Source organism: Pelodiscus sinensis, chromosome 5 (assembly GCF_049634645.1).
Source record: "Pelodiscus sinensis isolate JC-2024 chromosome 5, ASM4963464v1, whole genome shotgun sequence".
In the NCBI taxonomy this organism is placed as follows: Eukaryota; Metazoa; Chordata; order Testudines; family Trionychidae; genus Pelodiscus; species Pelodiscus sinensis.
Window position 1 is genome coordinate 125798 of NC_134715.1, and position 18717 is coordinate 144514.

At 48.1% G+C, this 18717-nt stretch overlaps 1 protein-coding gene across 7 annotated transcripts; it reads right to left on the minus strand.

Annotated features, from left to right (window-relative positions):
- Positions 1 to 2498: 2498 nt before the first annotated feature.
- Positions 2499 to 18413, minus strand: PPP1R3B (protein phosphatase 1 regulatory subunit 3B). Of its 7 annotated transcripts, none has more exons than XM_075929200.1 (3): positions 18256 to 18272; positions 13508 to 13795; positions 2499 to 6437 (listed from the first exon to the last, which is right to left on the minus strand). In XM_075929200.1, the coding sequence occupies exon 3, from the start codon at positions 6404 to 6406 to the stop codon at positions 5552 to 5554; it is 855 nt and encodes a 284-aa protein (XP_075785315.1). In that variant the 5' UTR covers positions 6407 to 6437; positions 13508 to 13795; positions 18256 to 18272; the 3' UTR covers positions 2499 to 5551. The 7 variants fall into 7 exon arrangements, with proteins under 7 accessions (XP_075785315.1, XP_075785314.1, XP_075785313.1 ...); XM_075929199.1 differs by lacking the exon at positions 18256 to 18272 and adding an exon at positions 15041 to 15179; XM_075929198.1 differs by lacking the exon at positions 18256 to 18272 and adding an exon at positions 15041 to 15131 and having other exon boundaries at positions 13508 to 14006.
- Positions 18414 to 18717: the final 304 nt, after the last annotated feature.

An 18717-nucleotide genomic window follows, 5' to 3' on the forward strand; every position in this document is an offset into this window, starting at 1 on the left:
CAGCACTTGAGATGTCAATGAGAGAGCACTAACTTCCAGTGCTGGACAGGACACACATGATAGTTTATTTTTTCCTTTCAGCTTCACATATGCAGCACCTTCCTCTTGTACGTGTCACTTAACAGAAATGCAATTCTTTGTTCCTGTCCCCCAAACACTCCACAGCTTCCCTCACCCCTTCCTATGATTCTCGCCTGGCTTACTATGTTTTGGTTAGTCATTTAACTGAGATGTTACTTTGCTTCAAATATAGATCAGACATACATGACCAACTTTATGCCCTCTCTTTGGGAACAAAACCATCACCACACAAGGAAGAGATTTAGACAGGCTACATATCAATAGCTCTACTGACAACAGCATAACAAGATTCTTCCCTCAGCCAGTAAGCGTGTGAAGGAACAATGATACAGTCTACTTTCTTTGCACACAATTCTGTTAAGATTGGCTATATTGACAGACATCTGGGGCATAGCCCTGGGAGAAAATTGATTTTACTGCAAGCACTTAACCTAGATTTATACATTGGTAGTTACAAATTTAGTCACAGATTTAGCTCCATTTCCACACACACCCTTTTCCATGAATTCCAGTATAAGCTGATCTATAACAGAAATCCTCTTTATAGTTTACAAAAAAATAATAAATGACTGGATTGTATGGAAACATTCTTAATGAATTACCAAATTCCAGAGTCCATTTTTAAGCAGCAAGTTTACATAAAAGGGTCTTGTCAAGGCAACCCACTCCCCCACACATCACTAGGCGCGCGCGCACACACACACACACACTTCACCTCCCTTCCACTACAGCATAGGAATTGTTATGAAAGTGAAAGAACTAGAAATAGCCACAAACAGGAACTGCAGTATTGTGTGTATGGAGGCTAGCTATTTGCTGGCCCCAAGACAAACTACACACTCAGTCTAACTATAAAACTAACTCCTGTTGCTTAAACAAGAACAGAATCAGTTCCATGCAGAAAGACACTCAAATGCCCATTAGTATTTTTATCTGTGACTCTATGGCAGATGCCATCTGAGCTTAGCTTTTATGGTACAATCTTGGGATAATCTCCATGAACAGGCCCTGTTGGTGGTTTCATATTGCATGAGCTGACTTTAATCACCAGCTTAAATATACAGCAAACTTCCCTTCTCACTCTGTAGAAGAACAACTCATAAGAGCTTATGTTCGTGTCAATACCCTTCAGAAAAGCAGTTAACTTTTTTGGCAGTGCTTTCATTACAACTAAATTTTGTTCTGCAAGTTAATGTGAGAAAGTTACAGCAGCTTTCAAATAAACCCAACAGAATCTGTGGCCTTTACACTGACTCAGCCGTGCAATGGGTGTACATGTGAGTCAGGCCTAACCTCCTGAAAGACTGAGTCAAGTGAGGGTTTTTAGTGTCAACCTCCTTGTGTTGCCTTTCATTTCACTGAAACTTAAGACTTCTCAATATTGGGATCAGTTGTGTATTTATACTGTAAATCCAGGAAAACTGACTGAAATGAGAGCAAATAACTTCCCCTGACTTACTTAGTACCTCCTCCCCAACTGGGAGACTCCAGAAGGATTAGCCAGCATTATCCTTAGATGTCCCCAACTCTGAAGTCATTACCCAGAGTTTGTTATCTGGCCTGGTGATTTTCCTTAACTCAGCAGTGATGAAGGTTAAAATTCAAGTCACATCCACAGAGGGAATAATTCAGATAGCCAGCATTCACACTTCTGAATCTTACTTCCACATCTTAGGAACCAAGGAGTCCTCATTAAGACTCAGGAGAGGACACCATGAAGATATTTGAAGTGCTGGGGGAAAAAAAAAAAAATCAGAAAAGCTTAACACTAAGAAGAAACTTATCCACTACCTACTTTAATGCCCAGTAATTTCCAGTTTAAGCAGGGAAAAGAGAAGTTAATGGTATGTGTGGGACTGCAGCTAAACATTACAACTCATGACAGCTTGAAGTTTGCATGTTCAATTGAATTGCAAAATAATAAGTCAAACAGTAATTAACTGCCATTTATTGGATACAATTATAAATTCAGTGCTCTAAATGCAGTTTTCTTCATAGACTGAGCCACAATGAGAAGTACTATAGTGTCCAAAAGTCTTAGTTTACCTGGTAGAAAGTTAGAGAGAAGAATAATCAATCCTTTATTGTTCCTGAATGCCAAATACCTCCTAATACCACCTAATGTTTCTAGTGCACTTGACATTTTATACAACTAGAAGAGAAGACAGACAGTCCTCACAGTCAACGGCTCCACTTGAAAAAAAGTTCTTGAAGTAATATTTCTGAAATCCAAGTAGTGACAGAAAAAAGACTGAATGAAAAAGCAATTCCTTCCAAAGGTAAGTAGTTAAATCAGATGATTTATTTTGCCCTCACCCTTTAAAGGTGCTTGTCTGATTTACAAGTGTTCCCATCCTCACACCCCCAGTTTGGACAAAACGCTGTCTCCTGCCAACACCACAAAGATAACAACCAGGCACTTTGTTCTACTTTTATTTTCACTTTCAGATAAAAACAAACCATCCTTCCTTTAAAAGAAAATAATTCATTAATTCGTGATTATAAAGTGCATTTTTCACCTTGAACTTTGTGTACAAAAACATTTTTAAAAAAGACAATCATGCAAACACAGCTTGACAAGGCACTTTCAGACATAAAAAAGACAGCAATGCCTCAGTTCCACATTCACAATGGCAAAAAGAAGAGTTTGAAAAGGAAAGCCCCAAGAAGTTACTTTAAAAAAAAACAGATTCATCATTGATCAAAGAGTCAATTCCCAACACAATGTTTACACGTCAATGTGTAGGTTACAACTTTCACAGCTTTTTCCAATGCACTGCAGTTTGCACTGCTTCTATTGCCTGGTATGCTTGGGCCCCTTTGCTGTGTCGCCAGAAGAGGGAATCAAAGCACGCTCCCATCAGTAGCACTAGAGACTCACATCATTGTTGTGTTTTAAGGGGTTATGATTAGGACCTGAAAGTGTTAGAACATGCTGCCTGAAGATCAGCTTGCATCACCTACATGAGATTTTTTTAGACCATGTTAGAGTATTTTAGTGACACCATATCTTTACGTCTTTATCAAGTTAAACCCCTGACTCAGTCACTGCCCAGTTTTTTTACATCAAGATAACTATTTTAGGCCAAACCTGGATAAGTCTTTCCAAAAGAACTATATGGAGGCCATTACTCAACTTGTCAAACCAAAATTCAGGAAAGAGACTTTTCAAATTAGTGAATAAAGCCTGTGTAATCCATGTTTACATATACATAGTGTCTATGTCGTGACTGAATACAATAATGCTTTCCACAGCCCAATACATTGATGCAAGGTTCAAAGAGCTATGCCTTCTTCCAGTAAGTCATTGTTCTCACTTAAATGTCTAACAGAAGGTTGGGTACATCATCTCCTAAAATCATAGGACAGCGGAGAAGTATTTTGTACTGTAGCCTCCAGAATTACAGTGATTTTTTACAAGAAGTTTTAATTTTGGTTCTCCCCATGCCCTTTGCTTCTCCCCATGCCCTCCCACTACAAATACTGAGTATGTGTCAAAAATATATGAAATTTATGTTGTAGAAAAATAGACGCTCTTGAAATACTGAAACCCATTTGAATTGCTCCATTTAAGTATATGGAATAGATTATTATTCTGCTCCAATAGCAAGACATTAGACTAATGACTTCAGTGATTAATTTAGCTACATTCTCTGTGGCAAGACCTCCCATGATTGTCCTTTGTAATTCACCTCACCTCCAACACAAGCCATGGCACTCTTCCTCTACAGCAACAGAACTCCCTTAAAATAATGATGACATCCGATGGCCTTGAGAGATCCATTCTACACTTTGGGAATAAATCAATGGTTTCTTGGGCATACCTACAGTTTGTATAGAAATAGCATTGGTGGCCAATGTATGCACTTACAAGGTTAAAATTGTGATAGTAGCTAGAATGTCAATGCAAGATACAGATGTGACAGCTCAGTATGTAATTATAGTGCAACTCTGGTGTTCTACCAATCTAAGTGAACCCTTTCTAGCAGGAAAACAGTGAACAAAAAGCTACACATCCAATCTTGTGAGAGAAGCTATAGAAAAGACAAAGCATACTTGGATTAATACAAACTTTCAGAACTTTTTAAAAAGCTAGTGATAACGTTTTAGAACCTTTTGTAATTCAAGTCATTACTGTGATGTGATATACACACAAAAAACGTTCAGCCAAGGCACTCACACCCCGCTAAAAAGTTAGCCTCCCGAATAAACTGTTTCCTAGCAGCAGCAGCGAGGTCTGTTCATCAAATTTCAAACCCACTACACAAACAAAAGAATTCACAAACATGCAATGTACTTACTGTCCATGCAGAATCATGCATGAACCCTTTGGCACCAGGTTTCCTAACAGAATGAAAGCTCCTTTTACATTAGCACTAGTAGTAGGAGCTGCTGCACTACCAGGCACAGTAAGGCAGTTAACAGAGATATAGCTTGAGAGCAGAATGGTATTCTTTCAACATCTGCAAGATTATAAATTAAAAGAAAAAATTCCTCAGTGGTACTCCAAGTACTTCTAGGGCACTAGGATGGCTGGAAGACCTTCTGGGCATATTAATGGTACCAGACAAAGAGCTTTCCCTTCTATTAAAAATGGCATTTTAAAACATTTGATTAGTCAAAAGATTTAGCCCCAAATAAGGATACTACACTGTTTTAAAGGGGAAAAAATTATGCTCCTCAATATGGGCAATCCCTACGAATATATATTAAAAAAAACCCAAAACTTACAGATGAACTGGCTAAGTGACCAGTGACTAAGCATACCACAATCTTTCCATAAATACCGATGTCTCCGACTCTGGCATGAAGCAACGCTTCTAGTCACGGTTACTCTGTCACTTCTAGAAATCTCTTCATCTCTAACAGAAAGAATCCAGCACAATTATGAGGTCAGAGAGAAAAGGCCATTCACGTCCCCCTCTTGCCATAAGTGGGCTAGTTTAGCTTTGATATCTCCTGCCAAGTAGGAAATTATCTGTCATATAGCCTTGCAGCAAAGCCAACTTGCATAGCACCACAGAAATAGGAGAGCGTAGTTTAAAAAGCCTCCCTCTAAAATACTGACTCCCCTAACAGTAATGTGCAACACAGGAACAAGACAGTACTACATACCTAAGTGAACAATGCAAGCACTGAAGTAGTTAAGTGTTTAACTGGAGGAGATTAGCAGCATTACACAGAAGAGGACTAGCAGCACTGGACAGACACTCTAGTGAGGTCTCCCATTCTGTCCAACTGTCTCCAATCTTGGGGGTCATTATCATGATGCAAAAGACACTTGTTTAGCTACTATTAAAACCACTTGTGGTCACTGAACATTACAGTCATTTTGCTCTACCCTCGTGGGTCTTTTGCAAAGCCACAAAGTTTTATTTATCCAGCCCTTTGACAAACTTCCCATTCAGGCCAGTTCCCACACTTGCAGCAGGCACAGCAACAGATAGTGAATGAAGACTCAGTTCCTCCATTAGTAGTAAGGCCCTAGCTTCTCATACCCTGAATAGCTAGGCCACTCAGGAAACAAGCCATAGGAACACCTCGGACTTCCAAACTGGTCAAAAGCAATGCCACTGTCTGATCCAACCTGAGGCTGCGATACTTCCCGAGCTGATTTCAGTTCAGACTGTATGATCCTGTAATTTAGACCTCTGTTGTTGTCCCAAAAACCTTTCCCTTCACACTCATAATAGACTGCAAACTCAATTCTTTCATGGGATTGGATTCTCTCTGGCAAGCAGATGTCAAAGGAAAACGTGTCCTTGTCTGATCCTGCGTAAGTGTCCTTGACATACTGGCATGGATAATCTGTGAAGCTTTTCCAAGTGTCAAATGTCATCCTTATTCTCACAATCTTCTCAAAAGCAAGATTCTTAACCTTCACTGTGCCCACAATAGCTTTATCCTTCAGCATGCAGTTTTCCAGGCAGACAAAATCCGTCTGAAGGCGATTTCTTAAGTCCAAGTAGTCTGCAGAAGGCTGTACGAAATCCAAGACAAAAGTGTCCCTCTCTACCGTTGTCAGACCCACAATATTGTCTATTAATTCTGTGATGTTGAATGGAATATCTAATGGGTCATCAAACTCTGAGAACACTTTAACCATTGTCAGAGCCAAGCCTCTGCTGTCGGCAAAGGAAACCCTTTTTTTCACCCGATTTCCCCGGAGAGATGTAGCTGCCTCTCCAGGGTCACTCATCTCAGCCTTGTTCTGAATGCAGGGGCGCAGTGGTTGGTTTGGCTTTGGAGCTATTTTACAAGTAAATCTCTCTCTTCTCAAGGGTGGAGAACACAGATACAGCTGCATGGCTATGTCCACGGCCATTGCTGGTTTAGGAAGAAAGTAGTCCAGTATTCTGAAAGAAGGAGCGGGAAAAAGATCAGTTTTCCTTGCATAATTGTATGACCTGAAATGTAGCATAAGCAAGCAATAAAAAACTTAATATGCTGTGACATTCTCTCCTTACTGGAATGTTTGCTACATACAGCCAGCAGCTGAATAGTTTTATTCTAGAGCATTCCTTTCCCTTCTCCCCCCCTTCTCCCCCACAATAATGGGTTATCACCAATGACAAAGGTTAAAAGTAAAGCATACAGAGAAAGAAGAGTAAGCTGGGTTTTTATATTGCAGTTGACAGGTGGCAAAATACTAAACCTAAGTTTAGTGCTTTACTCCAACCCACCCCTTTAATGGCTTTGCTATATTACTGTTAAATGAACATTGGACATTAGTGTCAAATGTCAGCAATTTCACCAACTTAAATACAATTAAATGTATTTCGGCTGTCAGTTTGCTCCCCCAGCAAAGTCTACTTCATTGGGTAAATGTAGCTTCCTCTAAAAGTAGAAACAGGAACTGCATATGTCATCAGCAACAGGAACGGACATGACCTTGGGGCAGGGGAAAGAACCACAGCAGAACCGCAGACACTACATTTTATGATAATTTGAGGAGTTGTCATAAGAAATGACAAACACTGGTGTCATCCCGCAAACTTCATACTTCCCTCCTCAGCCTCTTCTGGCCTGGTTTGGAGCAGCCAATGTTCTGATGAACACTGGGGTTTGAGATGAATGCCTTACACGACATGATACTCAATTAGAGCTAGATCTACTGTTCTTGTGGCACTGGCCAAATGAGAAGATGAATGTGATACTAAGGTCTGATACACTCTCTCATGAGCTCCCGACAGTAAATCAGATGTTACTCAAGCATTCCTGTCCCACCCAATGTTACTTTATACACATTCATTTATCCATCATCACCCTGGCTATAAATACTCATTTTAAATGGGACGAGCCGTGACACTTTGGCAAGGGACTAACCAAGCAGCATAGCAGGGGAGTATTCTAGCCCAGTCCACAAGAAAGGCTAGCAGACCCAGCAGGATACATGCAGCTCCATAGTATAGACTTAACAGGCAATCAGGTTCAATTAAAACCACAGGGACCTTTGGCAAGCTAAACATGATATTTAAAAAACCAAACACTGCTCCCCAGAACCTCCTCTACTCAAGCCACTCCCCACTTGTGCAGTCTCCTGCTTGTTGGTTTTGTGCTTGCCAGTGCCCAGGGCCAGGGGCCCTGGTGAATGAACATTAAACCCCAAATTAATGCCACCTCCCTCAATCCAGGAGCTGGGTCACCTCAGCCCCCATGCTTGGTAGCACCCTGCTCATGAAGGCTGGCCCCACATAGTCTTCTGCATGGAAGCAAGTACACTACAGACTTCTTCCTTCTAGAACAGACCCCTGGCCTAGTCCAGAACAGGTCCTGGGGAATGCAAGGAAGTCCCAACCAGCCTGAAAACCAGTGACTACAAGCCCCTTATCCACCATTCAAAAACGAGGACTTGTTGACACCACCCCACTAAGCAAAAAGCATCTGGGGAGTGAGGGGGTCTTCTGCCAGGCATCCAGAGCGCATCCCTCCCACCTGGGTAGGGCCTCCTACAATTACAGCAGGAATTTCTGCTCAGCCCCCTCCTGCCAACATCCATTAGAGCCCTTCCCCTCCCATGATCTTCTGCCTGTGCAGCAAAACCCCCCTGCATAGGTAGCAACATCAGTAGTGGGGGGAGGCAACATTTAGGCACACATACAGAATACTCTACCAGGAGGCTGGTGATCTTTAATGGCCCCCTCTCCCAGACAGTGGCACGCATGTGACAGGACATTTGGGAAGGTAACCCCCACATACTATAAACAGTAGCAACCACCATCCTTCTGCTCCTCCCCCTCAATAGCACAAAGATCTCAGTACTGCAGCTGTATCTGCATCATTACACAGGGCACACTCAGAGGCTCTTCCCTGTAAACATCAGAACTGGGAACAATTGTGCACTAACAGCCTATTGCCTAGAGCTGAATGGTATACACAGGGCCAGAGTCCAACTTGCCAGAGAAAGTGATTGTTCTCCAATGCCTGAAAAAAGCACAACCACCCACTGATTTTATTTAACATGTAATTTAAAACTAAAAACTTTTCCTTTAAAAATAAAAATATTTTATTGTCATCTCTCGTCTCTCCCAATCAAAAGCTATGGGCCACCCTCTAAATGAGACTGCAGCATTAGGGATGTTAAAATTAGATTAATCAACTAATTGAATAGTAAATGAAATTTCCATCGGCTATTCGATAAAGGCACCTCTGCTTTGAAATGTAACAAGAGCCCTCCAGGATGTTCCTACATTTCAAAGGTGGAACAGCTGCACCTAAATGTACAAAAGCCCCAGCAGGGGCTCTTGTACATTTCAAAGATTGAAACCACTCTGAGTCCCCCACTAACCTGAGGCTCCATGGGGCACTTCCACTTTGAAATGTACAAGGATCCCATGGACCTGGAGCTGGTAGAAATTGGCTTTTAAGCCGGCTCTCCCAGCACCCCTCCTCTTCTCCCCCCCCAGCCTCTTTCTGATGGTTACCTTAGTAACTGACAATGACAATACCCAGGCCAAGAGCTATGCTCCAAGTCCTTACAGAAAGAGGGTGAGGGGGCCTCTTGATAAGCATCCAGAGGGCATAGAAGTGTCCCAAGTATCACAAAACAGCATTAAACCATCTGTGTGTTCTCTCCTCTGCCTAGCTGTACATGGTCTTGCCAAGCCTCTACTCATACAAAGCTGCTATTTGTAGGTTATTTTATCCTGCAAAACGATACAGCCTAAAATTTTCACAACTGCCTGTCACCTGAACCAGTCTCAGACACATCACAGGGTCATGCTTATTATATTAACACTGCTCAAATATTTGAACTAATAATTGTGGCCTCAATGTCCCTGGCATAGCTGGAAAATGGAGGCTAGAATCTCTTTTTACTAAATAAAACAGCATCAAAAAGCTGTTTTGGGACATTCAGTGTAAGGGCATTTAGAAGTCAAACCTTGATGTACCCTATTTAGGCCATTTAAAGTCACAAGGCCATATCTATAGAACCAACTCCAATTTTCAATTATAACTTTATAACTCAGATGTGAATTTTTGCTCTGGCTTGACCTTCAGCACCAAGAATCCTGGGTGGAACTCTGCTGAACAACCTAAAAGGAATGTGGAAGGTTTTCATATAAGTCAGAGACTTTCAGAAAAGGTTAATGAACTGCCTCCAGTTTTAAAACAGCTGGATCTCTAAAAGCAATTTAGTGAATAGCTGTCATTGGAAAGATGTCCACAAACGCAGCTCTGGAACATGTAGGAAGTGTTCAGCTACAAGAAAGCAGAAAAAGTGTGTTTAAAGGGAAACTGGAAACTTCATGCCTCCTTTTTTAAAAAGACAAGTTTGAAGCTCTTTTATCCACTTTTCAACACCATCCCAACAGTTTCAAAACTAAATTGTCCTTCTAGTTTCATCCTTTCCTCAGCAAATACAGATTCCCTTTTCCCACTCCATCTTTTATGGAGCATAAGCAAACATGAGAACAAAATTGTTGATATCTATGTTTGTCAACAGCTTCTGATTATATTGGTACAGATCCAAAAATATGGTTTGTTCACCAGTGGGTTCTTCTGCTAGCTGTCTGCACAGACTAATTCAACATCAAACATTAGTACGCCTCTTGAAAGCAATAATCAACCTGAAGACAATTTAACTGGTATATTATATGCAGTCTTTTAGGACTGGAAGAGGGGACAGCTTGTTCTGAGTGAGAAAGTGTTATGCTAGTGCCACTTGGTAATTAGCTATCTTCTTTTGGATCAGGTATATACAAACAAGTTTTGATTGCATACCTATGCTGGCGAGGAATATGGAGAAAAAAAAGCCAAAACCAAGCAAAACCACACACCCAGCCAAAGCTCTTGGGTAGACACAGCTACAAGGTGGCCTGATTTAAATCAAGTTTCCTACTAATACTTAACATATTTCTTCAAACAAGAGGGCAAATCTGATCACTAAAACATGTTAATTTATAGCTTAGTACAGTATTTTGCAGAGGGTACACTTTGTGTAAACTTAATTTTTATCTAAAAACTATTAATTTAGGAAATTGTTTCACACTTGCAATTGCAGCTGTCTCCTGAGTTACTGGCTGATGGCTGTCCTAAAACTTTTTTTATTTTTCAAATTTTATTACCTCTAATAGACCAATCTTAAGAACATTGAATGTCTTGTGTCCTCAACACTTCTACAACTAGCTCTCATCTTCTCCACTTCCACTGCCCTTTTGATGTAGATTTGATTCCAAGTTACCAAAAGAGCTAAGACTGCCCGTGCTTAGAGTGCACTTAATTTCAGAGTATGTCCCACTGAAAACAATTATAGAATGGGGTTCTTTTGGGAAAGGTGAGTTATGCTGAAATAAAATAGCATATAGACTTATGGCGTGACCATTATATTCTAAAATAAGAGGCATGTGTTATGTAATATAAAATAAGAAAGTGACACTCAGTGGCAACTCTAGATTTCTTTTACTGCAGCTTTCAATATAGTATACTTGGGTGATAGATTCTAAACCTAATTAGCCTATCCTTATGGCTTGTTTAATTAAACTTTTTTTTTCCCCCTAGCAAAACTCAGCATAAACTGCTTGGGAATTTACTTGTTAAATCACACTTATACTAAAAGGCATAGAGGCAGCATGTCTTGTATTGCAAAGTTGAACCACATTATTCTTCAGACATATCCATGTCATTTTCACCCAATAAGCAGTTTTCCTTATGATGTTTCATTCTTACGGCTAAGCCCTGTGTCGTCATCTTCTATGGCTTACTCTTGACAGTTTCCTTTTTTACCCAGGGAACAAGTTTCTTCAAAAATATTCCCAGAGAGGGTCTTTCTTACGCCTAGAAGCCATGATGGTTTTTCTGTAGCAAAAGTGTGGGGGGAAGGGGGTACAGGAAGCTGTGTGTGCTGAATAGTGTCTTCCCTTTTCCTTTCTAGTCCACTCCAATGTTCCTTTCTATGTTGCCTCTGGCCTTTCCTATATATTGTTTCACTGTCTTTCGTTAGACAATGTCTTAACTAACTCTGCTGAGCTTAGGCCAGGTTCACCACTATGTAAGCACAGAACAAAAACAATCCTATCCAGCCTATGTTTGTCTTTGCACATGTTTCTCAGCAGACTAAAGAACTATTTTTATGAGATTGTAAGTATAGGTATAGAATGTTTGTGATAAGATTTAACTGCAACTTGTTTTTAAATGAAAAAAATAATGTTTTGATTATGTAAAAAATTTAAAAATCCATTTAAATTTGTAGCCATTATGTGTAGCTATGTTGACAACAGCCCTTGTGTAGATGCAACTATGCTGACAAAAGACTGCTTGTGTCAGCTTCACTAATGTCCTTCAGGGAGGTACTCCTAGAGCAGCAGTGCACAACCCAGGGGATCAGGGGGTCGTGGCTGTCTTCCTGGGGGTTGCAGCGCTTGGATCCAGCCAGCCGCTTTTCCTGGCTTCCTGGTTCAGCGCCCGACATACACGGGCGGGGGGAGGGGGAAGGGGAGTTGGCGGCAGAGTGGGCAGGAGAGTGGCCTGACAATTAAAGGGGTCGCTTCCTTTCCCCCCCCCTCAATCAAATTCAGTGGCCCCCGTGGCTGTGCCTCACTGACCTAGAGTAAGAGGCTCTGCCAGTACTATTATGCCAGCAAAACATCAAGAGCATCAACAAGGCCTTGAAGTCCAGTGGATGTATACTCAAGGTCTCTTGAGAAATCCCAATACTTTTTCTTCTCACACTCTTAGGAAAGGGGAAGACTCCCTAGGACTCTCTTGGGCAGCTGGAACTACCACACAGCCTGGAACAAGAGGAGAACAGACGTTCTCAAATCCTGTCTCAAGAGCTTGGGTCCTATCACACCTCTCTCATGGATGTAGCTAGTATATAGAGTTAGCCACAAATCCTTCACTGGCTTTAAGATCTCTTCATATATTGGAAGGGACTATTTAGCAAAGAATGGGGTCCTGATCTCAGGAACTCCAGGCATTACAGCAACACAAATAAATAAATAAAGCTCATCTGAGAGTCTGGCCCTACCATGTTGTTAGTCAATAGCCTGTAGGCGAGCAGTGGTGCAATGCATGCCACCCTTTTCAAAGGAAATTGGCAAAAACCATTCTAGGAACAGCGTAACATGACACCAGCAAAATGAGGCTCATAATGGAATGTGATGCACTCCGAGCACATCATGACAGAGACTAAGTGTCCAATAAAGCTAAAAACCCTACCATTATCAATGAACAACTGATGCACAGGAAAACAATCCTAAACTCTCAGAAGAGGGAACAAAGTAATATGAAGCAATAAATAAGCCATTTATTGATATTTGTGTACTGTAGTTGTAGTAGAGCCTAGAGATCCTGAGATCAAGACCCCATTATGTACAGTGGCCAGCATGGACACAGCAAGACCCCGTTCCTGCCCTGAAGAGTTTACAATCTAAATGGGTCCTTTCAATGAATGAATGAAGAGATGAAGCTATTAAGCCTACACCCCCTTACAGTGCTTCCTTTCTTGAAGAAATGTAAGAAGGGTATAAGGCAGGGTATGTCCACAATATCAACACTGCTGCCAGGGTATGTCAACCTTGAACTGCTGCTGTGGAGGGGACCATACTGAAAATGCAGGAAGTACTTTTTACTCCCAGGCACCAAAGAACCTACACACTGCTTGCTGCCACCACTTTGGCTTTGCTGCCAAGAAGCCCTGGCGCACTTTTTTTGAAACTTTCTCTGAGCTGTCTAAGAGAAACCATTTTAAAAAATAGAAGCAACATGCAGGTTAGTCTCTCCAAGTGAGAAGAATATCTATGGAGATATAACTTCTGTGAAAAAGAGAATTTACTACTTTAGGCTTTGTCTACACTACAACCCTTTTTAAGTGTTTATTTTTAAGAACATGGCTGCATCTGTGTCATTGAGGCTGTGTCTACACTACCAAGTTTTGTCAACAAAACTTATGCTGACACCCAAAAGTCAACAAAACAAAACTCACCAGAGGGTGTTCACACTTGCTCCCTCTGTCGACAGATCATGGCCACACTGGGGGCATCATCATTGACAGTGTGAACTGTTGGTACGTATTCCACACTGACATGTTGTGGGAAGGCAGAGCTGATCCCTGTGCATCTTGAGATTCCCCCTCAGTTCTCTGACAGCCTCATCAGCTGCCGGGAAAGGCATCATAAGTAGCTTTGTGAACTCTCCATGATGAGGAATGTCAGAGCAGCACAGCAGCCTGTACTTCTTCCCCAGCAGCAGCAGCATGCTTGCTGCTGTGTTCCTAGTGCAGGGCAGAACAGGAGCAGTAAATGATTTGCTTGCTCTTTGTTAGTTCACCAAAGGGAGCAGCTCACTCAAACTGTCAGACACTTCCCAGAGCTTTGAAAGAGCAGCAGAGATCAAAGCTTAGCACAGCCATCAGGGCAGGCATTGGGGGATACTGACAGAAGCCAGTTCAGTTGACAAAACAAATAGCAGAGTTTACATTGGCTCTGAAAAAAAAATAAGAGGATTTTTTTGGCCCCTGAATCACAAAAATCCTAGTGTGCTCTAGCAATGTTAAATTTAGTTTAATCAACTGTCTAGTCGATGGATTTTCCATCGAATAGTTGATTAGTCAATAAGCAGGGGAGCCACAGAGGGGTTAGCTCACAGCCCGGGACTGGCTCTTAATCCATTTAAAAGGCTAAATCACAGTGGGGGAGACCCAACACGAACCAGGAATCAGCTGTCTAAGCTTGTGCTGGGTCCCCCCTGCTGTGCTTCTGATTTTTAAATGGATTAAGAGTCGGTAGGCTATGGGACTGGGCACAAGCCAGGAATCAGCTGATTCCTGGCTCACAACGGGTCCCCACTAGCCTACTATCTCCCCTGCTCACCATGGGTGCTGGAGGGAACTGGCTTTTACGCCAGCAAGGAGAGTAAAGGACTCGCTGAGGGCTCTTGCTATTGGCTTGCTGACGAGCCGTTGCCCCAGTGCCTGCGCTCTGTTCTGTTGCCAATGGCAGGTTTGCGAGACTTGGACAACGTAGCTGCTGTTTGTGGCTCTCTGCAGACGGACTAGTTCAGCCTCCAGCGAGCAGCACTTGCGCCAACGCTGTTCCCAAGGGCAGCCTGCAGCGCTTCTTCCTGCCCGCTCTGAAGAGCGACTGCGGACACTGCTGAGGCCAGGCGAGCCAGGCGCTCCAGGGCCGCTCGCGCCCCGCGGCACAGGCAGGAGGAAACGCCCGCCCGCAGCGCCTCGCGACACGCTCCCCGCCGATAGGCTGGGTCCCCCCTTCCCCAAGGGCCCAGCCCGGCTCGCTGCGCGCCTCGGGCTCGGCCAACGCCAAAGCGCTGGGCCAGGAGCGGGCGCTGCCGCGCGCTCCGGCCGTTAACGGCCGCCGGCAACTGCCGCCAGCCGCGCGCCCGGCCCCTCACGCCGAGCCGGCAGCCGGGGCGGGAGCGCGGGGCCCCGGCCGGACACGCTCCGGGCCCGGCCGCGGCAGCCGCTGGGGGGCTGGGACGGACCCCGCCCGCTCCCTACCTGGCCCGCGGCGCGCTCAGCCCGACTCCCGGGGCAGCTCCTGGCGGCCACCGGCCGCGGCTGCCGAACGAGGCTGGCTGGGGGGGCGGAGCCGGGCCACTGAGGGGGAGGGGCAAGACCGCGGCGACTGGCCCGCACGCGAGCGCCGGGCACGAAATCTAGCCAATGGGAGCGCGCCGAGTCCGGCCCGTCAGTCAATGGGCGCGAGCTGACCCAGCCCCTCAGCCAATGGGAGGGGTTCTTGCGTGAAGCTGCAGCAGCTCGCCACGTGAGCACAGACCTGCGGGAGCGCAGCCCCAGTCTGAGCTGCGGGGAGTGGGGCAGCCCCCCCGCCAGGCCTCGCAATAGCCCCCCCGCACCCCCCCCGCCAGGCCTCGGGGGGAATAGCCCCCCCGCACCCCCCCCCGCCAGGCCTCGCAATAGCCCCCCCGCACCCCCCCCGCCAGGCCTCGGGGGGAATAGCCCCCCCGCACCCCCCCCGCCAGGCCTCGGGGGGAATAGCCCCCCCGCACCCCCACCCCCCCCGGACCCCCACCCCGCCAGGCCTCAGGGGGGAATAGCCCCCCCGCACTCCCACCCCGCCAGGCCTCAGGGGGAATAGCCCCCCCCGCACCCCCACCCCGCCAGGCCTCGGGGGGAATAGCCCCCCTGCACCCCCACCCCCCCCGCACCCCCACCCCGCCAGGCCTCGGGGGGAATAGCCCCCCCGCACCCCCACCCCCCAGGCCTCGGGGGGAATAGCCCCCCCGCACCCCTACCCCGCCAGGCCTCGAGGGGGATAGCCCCCCCCGCACCCCCACCCCCCCCGGACCCCCACCCCGCCAGGCCTCAGGGGGGAATAGCCCCCCCGCACTCCCACCCCGCCAGGCCTCAGGGGGAATAGCCCCCCCCGCACCCCCACCCCGCCAGGCCTCGGGGGGAATAGCCCCCCCCAGCACCCTCACCCCGCCAGGCCTCAGGGGGGAATAGCCCCCCCAGCACCCCCACCCTGCCAGGCCTCAGAGGGGGATAGCCCCCCCCAGCACACACACCCTCGGCCAGGCCTCAGAGGGGGATAGCCCCCCCAGCACACACACCCCTGGCCAGGCCTCAGAGGGGGATAGCCCCCCCCAGCACACACACCCCTGGCCAGGCCTCAGAGGGGGATAGCCCCCCCAGCACACACACCCCGGCCAGGCCTCAGAGGGGGATAGCCCCCCCCCAGCACACACACCCCTGGCCAGGCCTCAGAGGGGGATAGCCCCCCCCAGCACACACACCCCTGGCCAGGCCTCAGAGGGGGATAGCCCCCCCAGCACACACACCCCTGGCCAGGCCTCAGAGGGGGATAGCCCCCCCCAGCACACACACCCCTGGCCAGGCCTCAGAGGGGGATAGCCCCCCCAGCACACACACCCCGGCCAGGCCTCAGAGGGGGATAGCCCCCCCCAGCACACACACCCCTGGCCAGGCCTCAGAGGGGGATAGCCCCCCCCAGCACACACACCCCTGGCCAGGCCTCAGAGGGGGATAGCCCCCCCAGCACACACACCCCTGGCCAGGCCTCAGAGGGGGATAGCCCCCCCCAGCACACACACCCCTGGCCAGGCCTCAGAGGGGGATAGCCCCCCCAGCACACACACCCCGGCCAGGCCTCAGAGGGGGATAGCCCCCCCCAGCACACACACCCCTGGCCAGGCCTCAGAGGGGGATAGCCCCCCCAGCACACACACCCCTGGCCAGGCCTCAGAGGGGGATAGCCCCCCCAGCACACACACCCCTGGCCAGGCCTCAGAGGGGGATAGCCCCCCCAGCACACACACACCCTCGGCCAGGCCTCAGAGGGGGATAGCCCCCCCCCAGCACACACACCCCTGGCCAGGCTTCAGAGGGGGATAGCCCCCCCCAGCACACACACCCCTGGCCAGGCCTCAGAGGGGGATAGCCCCCCCAGCACACACACCCCTGGCCAGGCCTCAGAGGGGGATAGCCCCCCCAGCACACACACCCCGGCCAGGCCTCAGAGGGGGATAGCCCCCCCAGCACACACAACCCTGGCCAGGCCTCAGAGGGGGATAGCCCCCCCAGCACACACACCCCTGGCCAGGCCTCAGAGGGGGATAGCCCCCCCAGCACACACACCCCTGGCCAGGCCTCAGAGGGGGATAGTCCCCCCCAGCACACACACCCCGGCCAGGCCTCAGAGGGGGATAGCCCCCCCAGCACACACACCCCTGGCCAGGCCTCAGAGGGGGATAGCCCCCCCCAGCACACACACCTCGGCCAGGCCTCAGAGGGGGATAGCCCCCCCCAGCACACACACCCCTGGCCAGGCCTCAGAGGGGGATAGCCCCCCCAGCACACACACCCCTGGCCAGGCCTCAGAGGGGGATAGCCCCCCCCAGCACACACACCTCGGCCAGGCCTCAGAGGGGGATAGCCCCCCCAGCACACACACCCTCGGCCAGGCCTCAGAGGGGGATAGCCCCCCCAGCACACACACCCCGGCCAGGCCTCAGAGGGGGATAGCCCCCCCAGCACACACACCCCTGGCCAGGCCTCAGAGGGGGATAGCCCCCCCAGCACACACACCCCTGGCCAGGCCTCAGAGGGGGATAGCCCCCCCAGCACACACACCCCTGGCCAGGCCTCAGAGGGGGATAGCCCCCCCAGCACACACACCCCTGGCCAGGCCTCAGAGGGGGATAGCCCCCCCAGCACACACACCCCTGGCCAGGCCTCAGAGGGGGATAGCCCCCCCAGCACACACACCCCTGGCCAGGCCTCAGAGGGGGATAGCCCCCCCAGCACACACACCCCTGGCCAGGCCTCAGAGGGGGATAGCCCTATAAGCACAGCCCTCCGCCACCTAGGGGCCAAAGCATCCCCGCTGCCCAGCAAACAGAGCGATCCCTTGGGCTTGTCCTTGCCTCCCGCAGCCCAGGGCTTGGAGAAGAATGAGCCCCTCCAGCCCAGGGCTTGGAGAAGAATGAGCCCCTCCAGCCCAGGGCTTGGAGAAGAATGAGCCCCTCCAGCCCAGGGCTTGGAGAAGAATGAGCCCCTCCAGCCCAGGGCTTGGCGACGTGGGTTAACAGGAGGGACGAGCCTTGCAGATCTGCAGGGAGTCCCTCCAGTGAGGAGCACCCAGGGGAAAGACACCCCCAAGAGCAGGCACTGGGACAGACCCACCCCCACTCGGGGTTATGGCTTGTAGTGCAGTCACCTGCCAGCCCTACCTTATCCCTGGGACGCTCATCTGGCTTCTCCCCGGCACTTCGCCTCTGGCCCTGCAGCTTCACCTTTGGCTCGGCTCGCTTCTCCGGCCCTTGCCCTTTGTTACCTGAGCCACCAAACACTGCCCCTGCACACTTCTCAAGAGGGGGAGCTAGCTTCCCAAGCCTGCTGAGGACACAGGAGAGCCTTTGTCTTAAACCATTTGCACTCAGTAAACAGACACTCTTAACTAAGTGATGGGATAGAAAGGAGCAATGAAGAGTAGCTGGTTACAAGGAGGAGAAGAGTCCAATGTGCTGTGACAGGCGGGTTGCCCTGGAGAGACAGCACAGTACCGGGGGAGTAGAAGCTAAATGTGCTTCTAGGCCAAGGGGATATCTTTTAGCCTTTGTTAATTGTTTAGTAATTATTTTAGGCAGTTACCACATGAGTAAACACTAGTTTGGGCACTCCAAATGTTTGTT

What these genes read in the sequence shown, in the direction of transcription:
- PPP1R3B (XM_075929197.1), bottom strand. Translation starts at nt 18,275, where the DNA reads ATGAGCGTCCCAGGGATAAG. An exon ending in ATGAGCGTCCCAGGGATAAG is followed by an intron (nt 6,438 to 18,255) that starts GTAGGGCTGGCA and finishes TCCTTCTTTCAG; the next exon opens with AATACTGGACTACTTTCTTC.